Below are 17212 nucleotides of genomic sequence, written 5' to 3'. Positions count from 1 at the left end.
ATTAAAAGTGACTCCTACAACGGACAGCTTTTGGCAGCAGCACAGCAACAAAGTCTTATCGGGCTGCAAAATCTTACTGGGTTGCCTGTGGCACCTGCCAGTGATGGGTAGCAGTCCCCTGACATGCACTGCTTGCCTGTAGACAGCCTTTATGTATCTCCTCTGCCTTGCGACCTGCAGCCAGCCTGTCCTCTGCCCTGAGATGGGCAGGAGTGCACTGATGAGACAGACACAATGCTGACCAGTAATAATACTGTGAATATCAAGAAGTGCTCTTAACATTGATTATTAGCAATGTGCTGATAATAATACTGGATTACCAAATTTTTGTATGACTACATCATCCTGTTTCAACAGGTGGGAAAAGCCAAGATGGAAGCAATTCAAGGAAAACAGATAAGGACAGTGCCACGCATTCTTGAAAAGCAGTGGACCAAAATCTCAGTTTTAATACTTCTGCACCTAATTGCTAATGAGCACCTTCACTAGAGTTATGGGCTTAAGAGACTCAAAAAGACCTTAGTGCTTTAGAAAGCCTCTCTTGTAGGATGCATGGCAGATTAGCCATAGTCTAAAGACGCACGTTGTCTCAAGGTATGGGACAGACTTTGTGAAAGACAAGGAAAGAAACTAGGTCTTCCCAGTTCAAGAGAGCGCCAAGTCCTCAGCAAAGTCTGGTGCAGTGTATAGCTATACAGAAATATACAGATAGATTTTCTCTAAACGGCTCTTGTGCTTGCTAAATAATAAGTTGATTGAGGAAGTCTGTGTGGTCTCTTACGACCACCATTATAATTACTTGGTGAAACAGAAGTGCAAGGACCAGCACTGAAGCACCCGTCTTGTTACCAGGGGACAGTCCCTCAGTCTCTGGGAGACAAGTGGCTCTGCTGTGCATCACCCATCACTGCTAGCCCTCCTCCTCACCAGGGGCTCCTGACGGGCCTTGCCTTTATCACTGCCCCTGGGAGAACCTCCAAGCTCCAATCCAGAGCCTGTCTGAGTCCTTGTTTCACAGTCAGAGCCCAGATACGCCCCACTCCTCTCACCCTGATAGCGACTGAAAGTTAAACCCAGGTCCTCCTGACCCCCGCTCTAACCTGAATAAGTGGGGGAACGGTGCTTCCCACCAGGTCCAACACAGCCAGAGAGCCAGGCAGAAAGCAGAACTCTGTCTTTTCCCTCTGCCTGTTAACTTTCAGCATCCTATTTTTCCTCCTGTTTTCTCCTTTCTGTCTTACAGTCACTTACACACACTTCTTGAGCAGCTGTGAAGCTATGCGGGCACCAGAGGGATAAAATGGAGGAGGAATTTGGGAGAAGCTGAGCAGACAGGAAACAAAAAAGAAAACCATACCCACTTAAAAGATTTACTTAGCGCAGAAGGTCTGCATTTCAGAGTAGAAGTTGATGGAGTTGTAAGGGTTTTTAGCAGCCAAGAAAATGGCCTCCAGCATCCACTTCCTATCCTCAAATCACATGTGCTTATGAACTGGAAGTTCTTAATTCACTATTTCTGCTCTTTGCTTCTTAATAGGTAATCATATTTTGGAGTAGTCTGTTCTGGCTTGGGTAGAGCAGGAGGTGGTCTTCTAATTAGTTGCTGTAATTGCTGTGCCAGTCTATGGTGTAGTGGCCTATTCATGTGGCTGGATTTCACGTGATGTGGGATCTCCAGCCTTTTCTGGGACATATTTTGCCATCTTGGGCAAAAAGCTCCATTTTTGTTTGCACCTACATGTGCTGAGCCATGATACAGGATATACAGTAGCGAAGCAGTACACTGATGTGAAGTGTTTCTACGATAGGCACAAAGGTGTTAATTTGTCTCACTGCTGAGCTGAAATTCAGGTGTGCAATGAGCCAGATCCTTCTATAAGATACAGTCTCTGCAGCCTCACCCTTACAACTGGTCTGGTGCAAGTCAAGGCACTGTTCTCCCAGCATGGGAAACAGGCAACATGGTGAAGTCCGCTCTGGAATCTCCCTACCAGTTGGCAGATGCAACAATAAAGTCATAACAACTTTCTGGGACTAACTGGAGGTTCAGAGGTTCCAAGCTACATTTAAACAGGATCTGAACAAACAGTTCTGAGTAAAATTGATTCCTGGTGCAACTCTAGTAAGGCTGGAGGAACTACACCTGGGATGATTGCGGTCCCACACAATATGTCAGTGGTCAATCTCTCAATATGCCTGGCTATAAGCATCTTTAAAAATGATGTTTTCTTTATAGTACTAAATTCTGATCTGCCAAATGTGGCAGCCAATGAGCTCTTCCAAACTAAACACTGTGAAGATTATGCATAAATCCTAATCAGCCTCTTCGTGAAAATTAATCGATCCATTACAAACAATAACTATTTGCTGAAGTCTTTATTCTGCATTTTTTACTTCTGTAAGTAGCAAACGTGATTTCATTGGCTCGCTATTTTAAACCATAGGGGACCATTGGTGGAACAGTACAAATCCCTCTGAAATCCAAAATTGCTAGCTGCAATTACAGTCTGCATCTAGCATCTTCTCTAAGGACTATAAATGCTTCACTACTTTAATTTTGCTTGGCACTTGCATCACTGTGTGACAATTACGGAGCAGTGGCAAGGGTTGGATTTAGTAATGAAGTCTGGACAATAAAGAAATACTGTCCAAATCGAAATATTCTCTCTATTTCAATCTATTCATCAGTCTGTGCACATGGATACATCACATGTAGATACAAAGCACTACTCTAAGACAGGTACCTTCCTTCTTGCTGCTGAAATGTCTGTGGCTTTTTGCATATTAGAGATGAGGAAAGTTGTAGTCTTATATTTCTTGATAGTGTTTAACTACTCAAAAGGATTAGATATTGTATTGTAAATACTAGTAATTAAAAGGTCAGACTGGCAACTATATTATTCCAGATAAGGCTTGTGAAATTCTACCCATTTCAGTGGTGTTACACTGGTATAAAACTGCAATGGAACAGCAGTGGCTCAGCTATTATTTGAGCCCATATATACACAGTTTTGATTATTTGAACTATTTGTGATTGCCCCTAAGTCCTAGATATATTAGAAGACAAGATCAAGCATTATACCCAGACTGAATGAGCAGAGATGCAACTGAGGAAACAACGATATCGTGAGAATATGGGGCTTACAAAGGAAGGGTTCTGGGTGTTGCCAAAATTAGTTTTCCTTGTTAAAAAGAGATATGCTGAAGAAACATTCTTTAATGGGGAAAAAGCAGGTTTTGGAGAGGTGAGATACAAAATACTTATAATAAAAACCACCTGGGGCACAGTGAGCTGTGCAGAGTCAATTGAGTCAATTTGCAAATGACGCTATTTACCTTCATCAGAGTGAGCTGTAAAACTTCTGAGAGACCTAAAGTAATTTAGGCAAATTGGCAACACAGTAGAAATGCTGTCCAATGTCACTGCAAGGTCAATCGCTGCCCAGTAAGATATGGTGGTAAGAGACAAAAATTTCAACTCTTCACACGCTTCAAAAGGGTTAAAAATCAATCATATAGGCACTGGGACCTTGCTGTCACGTGCTGCTCTTTGGGACCTGGAGCTCCACGTGCAGCTACAGTCTAACAAGGTATTAGGCTGAATAAAGACTGGACTGAAAAACCACACTACCCGCAACAGTGCAGCGCCATCTTGCATACTTTGGGCGTCACTGCTGAGGCCCTTCAACAAGGATACTGAAGAATTAGACAGGTCTTGGAGTAGGCGAAGCATGATCCAGCACAAATACTTCCAAAGACAGACTGGAAAGACGTAGTTAGTTTATTCCAAAGAGGTGATAAACGAGGCCACGGGAAAAAAAAAAAAAAAGTAGATAAAATGCTGAAAGAGCTATTTACCAGGAGCTCCTGTTCTTTCTGTCTCCACAACATGGTAGTGGTGTTCCCCCCTTATCTCCCTCCACCAAAAAGAAAACCTACAAAAAAAAAAGAAAACCCACAAGAAAATTCCCAACAACTGGCTGGTCTTCTCCTTGTGGTTTTCTCAGAGTCTCACTGAAGGACAACTAAAAGCATTCACCAGCGCTGCCTACCACAACTGGATAACACAACAATATTAAATTGATTACAGAAATCATAGCTGGAGCGTAGGAGGTTCTTAGACATTTCTACCTGACCTCAGTTTACTAATTCTTGACAGAAACCTTCCACATTTAATGGCCACCTCTCTATACCCCATGGAATACAGAAAACCAGAACAGTTTGTGAGTGACACTGTTGTGAAGAAGGGAGTCTAGACAGCGTAAATATGTCCCAACAAAAGCAGGTACTGAAGGTTGTAAGTATTTTGTATCAGGAAAAGACTCAGATACTCACAAGAGAGAGAGTCAGAAGAGAAAGTTATATGTCTGCCCTTTGGCCAAACTAATAGCCTATCAAATGGGATCTGCAGCTACATCCAAAATGTTATCAAAGCTGAACATTTCCTAATGGTGCACCGAAAACAACCAAATCCACATAGTTCATGCTGATACTTAGCACAGCCAAAGATCCCATAGGATATTCCTATGGGGTGTTGTATTGGAAGTTATATTGGAGCAGAAATAACGTCTAGAGTCCTCCCCGCCCCCCATGGCTTCTCCTCTTGAAAACTGTGAACAAACAGATCTCAAATACTTACAGACTAAGGATAATAACTGTATCCCACCACATATTTCCAAAAGCAAGAGTTAGAAAAATGTTTGTCTCCTACCTTGTTAACTTTGTCCCAATCTGCTGCCTAAGTTCAAGCCTCTCTTCATCAGTCTGCATGGGGAGGATGTTCTTTTCCTCCAGCTCTCGCTTGGAAGGCCTGTTGCTTAGTTTGATTGCTAAAGAGTCCTTCCTGCAGACTTTCATTGCCAAGGAGCCTGTGGGAGATAGGAGAGGCTCTGCCAAAGGAGGTGCCATAATTTCATTACAGCATGCAGCAGGCAAAGTAGTAGTAGCCAAGGGAGGATACTAGGCTCTCATTTACATTGTTATGGACTGTGGGAAAAGAGGTGTCAATTAACTTGACATGCTCAATTAACCTCAATTCATATCATAATAAGGAAAAGCTGAATTTGGTAGGTATACAGGAAAAAGAAATTAAAATATTGCTCCATAGAGGGGAGTGGAGAAGAAGGGCTTGTTTCAGAATTGCTAGCAGCATCTGTAGCCTTCTCTAATATAGCATTTCTGAACCACGTAATGGAACAAATTAATTCAGCCTCAGAATCTGGGCAGGCAGCAGAACAACAGCATGTGTAAAGAGCTATCTCTCTTGTAATGTAATATCAAGGCATCCAAGCTAACACTAGAAGGAATCGAGAGTCAATCAGAAGCAGCACAGATTTCTTTGTACACTAACACACACTGCTGCTCAGGCAGTGAAAGTGGCAAAGACACTGTGAAAACCTGTGGCCTTTCACAGCTCAAACTTGCTTTCCTAGCCTTGCATCCAGAGCAGTTTGAGCAGGGAAGACAGACACAAGAAGACAGAGAGACACAAACCCATGAGAGGTTTTGGGCTTTGGCAGGAGAGTGCGAGACAGTGCAGTTCTGCTCTGTTTCTTAGTTTAAGGGCAAAGACTGCTTAATTTCACTTGCAGGGTAAGGGAGGCTTCTGAGGAGATGAAATATGCCTGGTTTAGAATCTTCTTTGCATGTATTTTAAAAAGGGTGTTGTTTCATTGCACCGCTCCCAGTTTTCGGAAGAAAAGACATCCAAGGGCCTGAAAGTCCAGCCTCAACCTGCAGGATGACAAGCAGTTGCCATAGGCAAAATACTGTATCTTGTCTTCGTGGAAGAGTCCTATGATGACACACTGAGGCAGGAGATCGGTTTTCTCAGAGAGGTCAGGAAGGGACCACAGGTCACTTTCCAGACTACAACTGCGATACGGCTATCAATTAATCTCCTCTTCTTATCTAAGCCCAATTCTCTGATCCTGACCCCTTTCAAAGTATGTGCAGACTTACAATTTTGACATGATTTAATACTTACTATACGTAAAAGCTCTGATTCTCTATCAGTGACACTTCCTCCTCCTGAAGTAAGTCTATTGAGCTGATCTTGACTTAAGCCAGAGGCAGGACTTCTCTATACCACGGTCACTTGGGGAAGTGAATCCAAAAGTCAATTTGGAAGAGAACTCATATAAGCCAAAACCAATAATTTGAATTCTGAGAGCTACCCATACAGGGATTCATGTGGATTAGGAAAATCACTATAAATTCATACTATTTGTTATTTCATATTAATTTAGCAAGCATCCCCACGTAGTCAAGCCCTGAGGGATGCAACAGCGATGGTCAAGAAAGAAAATTTATGGGCCTTGTGTTTCCCCTTATGTATTGACAGCTCATAGTAAAAATTAAATAAATGAGAAAGGAAAAATGGAATAAGTCTTACTTGTAAATAATGAGTTATCCTCATCTTCATCTTCCTCTTCCTCTTCTTCCTGTCTTGTGTAGAGGCAGGAAGAATCTTCATAGTCGGTTTCATGAGGCACATTTTCTTTATTGTCATCGCATTCGATCACAACAGTTGGCACTTGTCTCATGTCTGGAAGGCCCCCAGGTCCTGTTTTTGTAACACTGTCACCTGTGTGTAAACCAGAGCTGTTGGGAAGGAAAAACAAATAAATAAACTAAAAGAAACAGCTCAATGGAAGACTGAGTTGCTTCTCTCACTGTGTTTAGGAAAGTAGTGGTCTTTCATCCCTTTTTGAGAAAAAATGAGGACAAAAAGATCTTCTGACCAGCAAGACATCTAATGGGTTTAAACTGAGTACACATTAGATTTAAGGTACAACACTTGTTAGGGAGAGGTAGGGCAACACACAGGCAGAAGTACTGGCAGACAGGACCGGGAACTAAAGATCTGTGGCAAATACAGTCTCAAGGCTTAGGGAGAATTGCACCAGCTACTCAGAATGGGTATACACTTCTGGGTACATAATGCTAGCCGACAACATGCTTAGGGATTGAGAAGAAGAATAGGCTTCAGATCCTGTCAGCAAACCATACCGCGCTGTTATTACCATCTTCGGCTTCGAAGAAATAATTTTGTTACTTGCAATATTCACTATCACAGACTAACCAACAATGTGATGCACAGCTTTACTGGATGCTTTGAAGAGGGGAACTCCATTTTCTTAGTGATATTCCATGTTTTGTACCACAGAGTATGAGAGATTCACGAAGAACTGGCTTGTGAATTTTTGTATTAGACTTTATCCAAGAAGTTGTTTTAAAATTTATCAGCTGAATTCTCCTAGTGACACACAAATGCACTACACTCTTTAGGAAATTTCAACTAACTTTTAATTTATTGATATGCTTTGATAATTTTAATTTTATGAATTTAATTTTTTAATTGGTTTTCTCTGTAACTTATTTTTTGTGTAACTCTTTTTAAGACCAAAGGTAGAAAACCCAAAAGCCTGGAATTAAATTTCTGAGAGAAACTAAAATACTGTGAAATTCTGCTAATGTTCCTTAAAAAAAAAAAAGAAAGAAAGAACTTCCAATGGTGAACATAACCACTGGATTATTCAGTTAATTTTAGAACAATACATACACACAGAGTAAGTACAACTTCACTAAGTCCCTTCTGGAAGCAGAAATGAAAGGAGCAAAAAGTAGTTCAGTATCCAGGACCATTTGGTGCTTCCCTGTTCCGTGAAGGACGTATGTAGGCTGCAGATTCATCTCCATGGGCATGCACGTAGGGTAGCAGATATCAAAGTGGTTTCCCAGAACAAGTTACCAAGCAGGTATTGGATGGCAACAAGATTTACAAATTACCACAGAGGATATTTATTTGAACTAGTGATCTAGAAATAGGCAGCTTCTCATCTCATTGTAATTTTTCTGAATCATCCACTTTCTTGATCATACTACTTTCTATTTTAAGCCCCTCATTTTCCCTGGTGTTTTGTGTTCTTCTTGATTAAAATCAGCCTTTTCCACAGCATTTTGACTAAGTCAGCTGTCTGAGCAAAGCACTTATGAAATACATGCAGTACTGCAGTATACTTAAGAAAGATGAATCAAGGTCACTGGATATTTCCATTGTGTATAAATTCCTCTGGGTCATTAGCAAAACCCCCACATGGTCAGGTGGTCTACACCACAGAATTTTTAGCATTATTTACCAAAAAGCACACTATTGTTTTAAACAGTCGATTTTAAATCAGCTTCATGCTTTGCAATGAAATTAGAGAACAAAGCTACAGTTAAGCAAGTACTTGTTTTAAGAAGATAAACTCATCTTAAGACATAGATTTGAATAATTCATAGCTGACTAGTACCGGCACTTGCAAATACCGTTGTGTCATCTTTATGTGATCAAAACAGCAAAAGAGTTACACTGCTATAGCTTATAATGTTTCTAGTCAGAAAATGTTTTAAGAAAAAATCCAAATTTAAGAATATGAGTGACTCATGGTATAGACAAAATTGAAAAAGTGAAATGCCTCCTGTAAAATCTAGGGGGAAAAAACCCGCACACTTCTCATCTGTCATCCCAGGCTCTTTGATTTTGGAATAAAGAGTTACATTTTTATCAGCACGTTCTCAGATCCCCAGTACATTCTTCTGTACTTATCAGTTAAAACAAAAGTCTGAAAAAACTTCAAACCATTGTATATACATTTTTACAAGACAGGCATACACGTGAGAGACAGAGAGAAGGCAGAGCTATAAATACTAAGTGTTTCTATCCTTAGGCAATGCTAAAGTTTAGACAAAAAGCAATTCTCTTGACAGGTTTTATGGAAGATAAATGTTTTCTGACTCAAATACGTTTTATAAGACTTACAAGACACTGGCAGGCATGTCTAATGCATTTCATTTCATAAATCTACAGTCTGAAGCTGAACTGGGTGTCCCAGAGGAACTGGTCTCACATACTGTCTTTTTGGACACAGTGATTTTTCACTGCTGTGCCACAGATGCAATTCTAGCCTGGAGTGAGATACTGCCACTTAATAGCTTTTCAGTACATACGTTGAACAAACCGAGGCCTTGATTCAGCTGCTAGTGTACAAGAGCCCACACAGTAATTGAAATTAATTGTCGTCTTACCAGACTGAGAACCACATGGGCAAGGCAGAAAATAAGGCTATTCGGATCAAGAAGCTTCCTCCCTAAGTCAAAATTAAAGATACATTCCAGTGGCACAAGAGGGATTTCTAAAAATTCTTATGTTGCTGGTTGTGATGTACCACTTGTGGGCAATGGTCCTTCTTCCCAAATTCATGTCAGTCAGGAGGATGAAACCTTCTGTGGACTTTGGTGGCAGGGCTTATCAGATTTTCACCAACTCTTACAATGTAAAAAATGATGCCCCAATTTAGAGTTTTACTTACACTTGACACATACCCTTTGGGCTGAAGGGGAAAGTCGTTTCCAGTAGGGCACAAACTGGCAACAGAGGTTGCAGAAAAAAGGTTATGTGGAAATTACACTCTTCTCTGTTTCAACTTAACCTATCATAAAGCTGGTAATTTATCAAGGAAAATAGAGGCAAACTGGCAGCACAAATGACATGTCATAATAGTCATACTATGCAAGGGACAGATTGCCCTTCTGAGAATAGGTTATGAATAGATGTTATGAGTACCAGGAAATGTTTGCAATCAAAAGTGTTAAGTGTGCAAATGAACTTAATGTTCTATAACGTCTATAATAAAACTGAATAAAAAATCCAGGAAGTAACTACCATTTTAAGTCATAAGAACAAATGGAACTTGAATAGCTATTACACGCTTTTAATGTACCTTAAGACATCAACTTATTAATATGCACTAGATCTAGATGAGGCAGTAACATGCAACCACTCCTGCAGAGAGGAAAATAGAGGTAGAGAAGCTCAGTAGCTTTCTCAAGGTCAAAGACAGCAAAATAACTTCCGGCTTCCAGGCCAGAACAGAGGCACAGCTCATTTTTCTCTGGCTAGCTTCTGGCTCATTGGCAAAGCACTGATTTCAAGTATCAGTCTTCAGATGTTGTTAGACTATCCAAATTCCAGAGGCCTCATCTGTGAAAGCAAAAACTCCAGATTTGCCACAGGAAGGGGGTGTTTTAAGTCTTTAATTCTTTGTTCCTGTCCACACTTTCAGTCCTGATGGAGAGAAGAGTTGTGAGGTCTAATAAAAGTTCACTGGGCAAAATGTAGAATCGATACAAACTGGTTACGGATTCAGTGAGTATCAATGGAGTTCAACAGACTCGAGGAGCTTCCACTGCACCAGGACCAAAGAAAGCAGACACAGGGAAGAAAAAAAAAATCCTGAAGGAAAAAAAAAAAGAGCAGAAAACTGATCTGCACTTGTCTACATGATCATCTCTTGTTAAAAACAAAATACTATTCTAAATAATCCCCCAAATGACCAGACTCGGCAGCATTACTACAGCAGCATCATGGCAATTATTCTATAAAGTTGTAGGATCCTTTTGAGGTAAAGACTGAGATCAGCAAAAATAAATGCTGCCAATGAACTTGGTATTCCTCAGAAGGTGCCTCAGAGACTTGTCAGGCTCTCTCATCTCCTCAAGATTATTGACCCAACAACAGTGACCCAGTATATTGTTATTTTGGAATGAACAGTAAAGCTCAGGATATCACTGCATATCCTATGTGTGCAACAGATTTGAGCACAGCACCAAATTTTAAATGGAGGAAAGCAGATCTAAGATCTGTGTAGTTTTAACAGGCCTTCAAGACTTCTGGCCTTAAGTGTCCAATGACAAATACTGCAGTATGATTTCCACTAGGTTTAATCTAGATTTTATACAACTAAGGGAAAAGGACTACTGTCAAAAATACTAGAAAAAATGGCATTTGGTGCAAATAATGCTCTCCCAAGTTAAATACACATATTTAAAAAATCTGCACAAATCTTCAAGAAAGTTAGCAAATTTACTATGATTACAATGGGGCTTGAAAAAGTACTTAAAGAATTTAACAGCAAGTGTCAGCTCCACAGACCTGTAAATACTTTGAAATACTTTAACTTCTAAATACTATGAAAATAACAATCGCTGTTGCAGAGGAAACAGTCATCACCTATATTCTCTCTTGTGAATGCAAATGTTACTGATTTGTTTTGACAAAGAGAATAATTGAAGTACTCAACACTTTGTTTCATGACTGAAATAATAATCAATGCAAACAGACTATGAAAAATCAACCATCTGCAATATCATGAACTAGGATTCATTTTAATTTTAAATGTGAAATATCAGTGCCACAACCTTTTCTTATTTTCTTCTGCAAAGGCAGGCAATTGCTTCATATTGGGAAATGAATCCTTGCCATTCAGTTGTTAACAAGCAGCAGAGCTTCAGCTTCAAATTAATAGTTAAAACCAAACGGTATCACCTTCTTTCAATCAGTTAAATGCATTTGTAGACATAAATGTGATGGATGCCTAGAAACTGGAGCATTCATTGCTGTGGGGCAACAGATGCCACAATGAAGTCATACTCTGAGAGATGTCACTGGGCTCAGAATAACAAAGTGCCTTCTGCACGCAGTGTGAGCCAGACAGTAAGACATCTGACCTATGCTGGGGACAGCATGGGCAGTGCAGCTCCAAAGGAGTCTTTGGGAGACACCAGCCACCCTCTGTGCTTGACGCACCAAGCTTTGGGGTGATTCAGATGCACCTGACCCGCCCTGCCGGCAATGTGCAAGGCAAGGGGGTAGTCACTGGGCACAGGGGGGAATGTGGATGTTCCTTCCAATCCTACCGCTACAGCCCTTTTACTGATGGGAATAGGAATCTCCCTCATAGGCCTAGCAGTTTTTCCCCAGCAGAAAATTTGCCCATGCTGCAGAAATATTAGCCCCCCTGATGTAACCACAGAGGTCTTGCTATCCTAGTACTAAAATAAGATGGCAGTGTGGGACAGACTCTGGTCCTCTTAACTGTTTTTCATGCAGTAAGCAGAATCTGCTATCTCTAATTGAATTATTTTCAACTATGCAATATAATGAAAGCAACCTTATCACAAAGAGGTATTGGGGCGGATCATTAGGCATTTTTTCTGTTAGACCAGATACTTTAGCTTCCTAACAGAAGGATGATCTGATGCTCTTTGAACAAGCTGGCTACAAAGCTGCCCTTGGTAATAAATAGAACATGTCATTTTTTGGACTACCTTCCCTATTCTGGGACTTGCTCAATTCTCCTCTATGAGACGAAATAAATTTTCCAAAGCTTGCTGATCTTGCAGTCTATGAGGACAGCTTGCATTTATACAACATGCTTCACTACTTAGACTATTTGGAGCAGCATTCAGAGACACCCACAAGTGACAGTAACAAAAAATAGCCCTAAGGTGGGCAAGGCACTTCTGATCAAACGTACTACCTTCCTCCGGATGCAAATGGCTAAGAAGGTAGCTGCTGTGGAATGGGCTAAATACTTATTTTAAGATCAAACATGTAATTCAATTTAAATTAATTGAAATAATTTAAATAGTGCATTGAAGTCCATGAAGTCTAGGACATCCTCATAGGTTGTTTTGAGCTAATTGGCAATACCAATCAGATGCTGCGGTTGAGTGGCACATCTGGTTTTTCTTGCTCTTTTCTGAATCTTCCACTTCCTTTCCTTGCTTTTGGCAATCCTCCACACAACTGGAGCTCTGCAGTTATGCAGTCTGCAGTATATATTGCAAGCCAGGCATGTCCTATTAACATCACCACTGGCTGTATTATCTACTCCCTTGAACAGGACAATGGGGTACAGGAAATCTGGTCTTTTTCTCCTTTATGCCACAAACTTGTCAAACAAGTCTGGAAAGGCTCTTTCCCTGTCTGCTTCTCCAGCAATGACGCTGCTCTGAAGCTGTTAGACCCCATAGTCCTATCAGCATAACTCAAATCGTGATATTGATACTGAGGTGTCCTAGGTTACAGTGCAAAATGTGCCAAAAAGAAAAAAAAAGTATTCTATTACCATCTTCAGGAGCTGCTGAGACCAGGTGGGGCGGCGCTCCCTGCCTCCCCCCTCTGGACTATCTCCTGTTAATGGCCCATCAAGGAACTGCCTCACGACTCCCCATCCCATTGTGAGATGCTCCGCCCGGGGGGAAGGAGCCAAGCAGTCCATGCTAAATAAAAACTGAGATCTCCAACACCCTAGCAGCCTTCTTCCACTGGATTCCCAGAGGAGTTTTTCCCCTCCACTGGAGTTCCAGAGGACAAGAGCTACCTACCTACCACTGGACCTTCGGAGGAAGACCAGACTCTTTTACCTGATCGCTGCTTCAACAGAACTACATCCATCGCTTCAGGAGGACTGCAGCCAGCATCTTATCGGACTGCTACTGCCACCCTAACAGGGTGTCAGGTTGTATTCCTGACTCTGTCAGTGTAAACCAGTGGGTTGTTTGTTTTTTTCCCTGCCTTGTGTTATATATATATATATATATATATATATATATATATATAAGTAAAGAACTGTTATTTCTATTCCCCATATCTTTGCCTGAAGGCCCGTTAATTTCAAAATTATAATAATTTGGAGGGAAGGGGGTTGCACTTTCCATTTCAAGGGAGGCTCCTGCCTTTCTCTGCAGACACCTGTCTTTCAAACCAAGACATGAGGTTAGCAGGAAACAGTGCACATCAATAAGTAATTTTAAAAGTTGATCCCTTACCTTTCTAGCCTTTGCATGGTCATGGCTAGTGTTTTGTTCAGTTCCTCTATCATTCGGCACCCTGAAGGGTGAATGGGCAATGTGCTGGACCCAGAAGGCAGGTGCTGGCTGTGGCTGCCGTACTGGAGCTGGTGCTGGTGAGCTGCTAACTGGGATGGCAGGACAGTGTGATGGTGCTGGGTCAAAGGCTGCTGGGAACTCTTCTGTGTGGAATAGGATGAGTGAGAGAGGTCTGGCCCCCCTAAAGGCATGCAAATCATGACTTTCTTTGGAGGTAGTGGAGGTGACAGCTTAACTGGCATACAAGGCAGTTTCACAGGAGCACCAGGATCTAAAACAGAAGACAGACAGGCCCTGATGTTAATTTACATGTCAGTAAGATGTAGATCAGAGTATGTGGCTGGGAGAGAAGGTACTGAGGTTGCTAGTCAACAAGGGACTGCGCACCCCTTCCCTGCTGTGACAGACAACTCTGCATAGCGCGTGCTCACCACTGTCTTCAGGAAAAATACTGCTGTTTTGCAGCACTTCCGAGTCTCACAGAAAACATCCCAGGGCTGTGCATGCCCCTTAATAAACACGTTTAAGCAATGCTTAACAAGGCTGGTGGCACACTTTGACGCTTTAAAGCCCTAATCCTCCAAAACAGCCCTGTGGGGTAGGCATGACGTCTCCCGCTCAACAGGCACACGAATGGGGGGAGTGCAATTTGGTGTCTGAAGTTACAGGATGACTCACCACCATCGCTGCTGGAGCAAAAGCTCAGGGACTCCTGATCCTTCTCAGCCACTGCAGTGCAATTACTACGAGTTATATTTCTTACAGCTTTGTGATGTGCAAAACATCTGGTGTTAAAAATTACATTACAGGGCAAAAGAGAAAACAAATAGGGTTTGAATACTAAACAGGAGTGGTCTGGAAAACCAAAGGGTACAGGAGGAGAAAATGATAAAGGGCAGAAGACTGTTAGGATTAACGTATTCTTTAACAGAAGACTTGGCAGGCACTTTTCTCTGGACTTGTGCACTGAATTTTAACCTTTTTAACTCTAGGCATGTTCCTTGAATGACACAGTTGACCTGCTAGGCAAAGACTCCCCTGACTTCCATGGGAAATCAGTGAAAGGTCCACAAGCAAATCTCTCTGCCAGGACTCAACTGCAGGATGGAGATTTTTGGAGTTGCACCATGAAATATTTTTAGAGGGAAAAAGAAGTTAATGAAAGGGCTTGCAGTTCCCAAGATCAGTGTGGGAAATGGCCACCATGTATGACAAAAGCAAAAATGAGAGCAAATATACATGCTGTGAGCTGCAACTATGAGCTTGTGTTTAGGAGAAAGGCCAGGCCCTTTTGAGCCTGGGATACCACAGACATTTGGCTCTGCAATGCAGCTTTGCAGGCAAGGGCTGCAGACTCTTCGTCCTCTTGTTGCTTCAGTTCACTCTTCTTGTTGTAATATGGTAAAGGCACTGAACGGCTAGAATCTTCTTTTGAACTGAGAAAGCTTGGGAGTAAGATGTTGCCCTCCAGGTTTCAAAGGTCTTCACACTCCTGAGCAATATCAGATTTCTAAAGTCCTTTTCCAGATGGTTCTTTTTAGCACAACTATCCTTCTCCTTGCACCTTTTACTCCTTCCTCCCTCCTGGCCTATTCTGGGTATTGCCTGTATTAGTATCCTTATCTACTAGCCAGGGTGCACAAAGTTGATATTAGTACTTCCAAGCACTAACACTTCTTGAAAACTATTAAGGACAATAATATGGAAAAAGACCATGCATGGAGCCAAGCTCAGATATGACATTGGACTTTTTTATTGCTAGTTGTAGCTTCATTGCATCCACAGTATCCACTTGATACTAGTGATTTTACTACATAGGAACAACACACTGACAGCAAGTCTTCCCTTTCTTCAGAGGGCTTATAGTCTAAAGGCAAAGGGTGCGCAAAGATGAAACAGAGGCATGGAGAGAAAGTGGTCTTTCCACATTGCAGAGTGGGAGAGTTACAGACAGTAGAACTCAAGCCTTTCAGCTTCCAATGCAATATCATATCCGCTTGACATGTCTCTTGAAAGCAAAAATTCTTCTGATGGCTCCACCAAGGCTGAAATCTAACTCATGGGATTGTCAAACCACAGGGTATTGCCCTCTCCTCTAAAGCAGATTGCCTTCTGTACAGCAGAAAACCCCATACTTTCAGGATTTTCTATTCAAGGAATAGAGACAGGAAGGTCTCCAAGTTACTAATGTTTTTCTTACCTACACATTATCTGTGTATACTTCCTCTTTGTATCCTGCATAAAAGAACACACCATATTCAACAAAAGGTAAGTAACAGAAAAAGTAAAGAGTAAATTGTATAGAGTCCTGAGAATAAGGCTCCTATGGGATTTGTAGCAACAAAGTGTTTTCAAAAATCTGTGCTCCAAGCAATTTCGCTTCTAAAGCTGGTCCTGAATTACACAGACTACACTGAGATTCACACTTCCATTTTGAAAAGTGCAGGTTTGACTGTTGGTTTTAGATTCTTTTCTGCTGTGTCTCAGTTATGCCTTCATTTGACACTGCCTGTGCCTGGATAGCCCTTCACTCTGTGTCTGATGCAGGGGAGAGTCATTCTTAATGGTGAATTCAAAGAGATCCCAACTGCAGGTTTCTCTTGCTTCTGATAAAAGAATAACTGGAAGTATCAACTGGGTTTGCTGCCTTTTGTGATCGTGTAGAGCAATATTGTATGTTTGGAGTGAGTATAACATGCCAGATGGTTCAGGTATAAAGCAAATGGGAATCCTTCCATCTTTCTTCTAAAACATATCATCTAGTAGAGTTGTGACAGAGGCACTGCAGCTCTGGAGTTGTACAGGAGAACAAGTCTAGCTTAATTATCCTGAGTAACTACAAACTCCATCATGAATCACACGTGCATACTTTGATTTTCCACTCTTCACAACAAAGGTATGGATCTTTAGTTTCCACTTAGATTTAACAAAATCCTTCACATCTACATTTTTTCAGTGGTACCAGTGCTGGGTGACTCCACTGGACACCTGCCAAAAACCTTGTCCATTATTTCTAATGTAAGGCTTTATTCAGACTGTCTGTGTTTCACCCACATTCTTGAGCCTGAATATGCCCTAATACCTAAATAGAGCCTTGAAAAATGAACCAGAGGCATTAAATGTACTTGTCTGCCCTTCACCTTCAGGACAATTCTACTACTCTGTTTAAAAAAAATGGTGAAAAGGAGAATGACTGCAACGGGAGGACAGTTTGATCCATTCGCTTGGAAATGTATCAGTAAATCTTCATTGACATCAGTAATGGAGACCTTGTACTGCAAGTTTTACTGCATGGTCAGGTCAGTGAGTGTGCTGAACAGACGTGGCCTTGCTCAAATCCACAGGGCTCCAGGCATGCTGTTGGAAACTGCAGTAAACAAGAGAACAACTTGTTCCTGTGTGTAAGAGTGAGATGACCATGTTTTATAATTCTTTCCCCTGTTTGTTTTAATTTCACAATGTACATGACTTATGAACCAGGGGCGGAAACAGT

The 17212-nt window shown here is 41.4% G+C and overlaps 1 protein-coding gene across 1 annotated transcript in view; it reads right to left on the bottom strand.

The window, feature by feature from the left end:
* The window catches only part of PHACTR1 (phosphatase and actin regulator 1), a 307280-nt gene that overhangs the window by 41588 nt on the left and 248480 nt on the right, over positions 1–17212 (bottom strand). The window contains exons 8-10 of the mRNA XM_086468979.1: positions 13660–13990; positions 6395–6603; positions 4712–4868 (exon numbers count right to left, since the gene is read on the bottom strand). Of these exons, the coding sequence (XP_086325105.1) occupies positions 4712–4868; positions 6395–6603; positions 13660–13990 (697 nt within the window). The remainder of the gene's footprint in view (positions 1–4711; positions 4869–6394; positions 6604–13659; positions 13991–17212) is intronic.

The sequence above is a fragment of the Leptosomus discolor genome, chromosome 8 (assembly GCF_034619465.1).
Source record: "Leptosomus discolor isolate bLepDis1 chromosome 8, bLepDis1.hap2, whole genome shotgun sequence".
NCBI classification, from domain to species: Eukaryota; Metazoa; Chordata; class Aves; order Leptosomiformes; family Leptosomidae; genus Leptosomus; species Leptosomus discolor.
The sequence above is the reverse complement of the archived record's forward strand: the minus strand, read 5'-3'. Positions and strand labels throughout refer to the sequence as shown.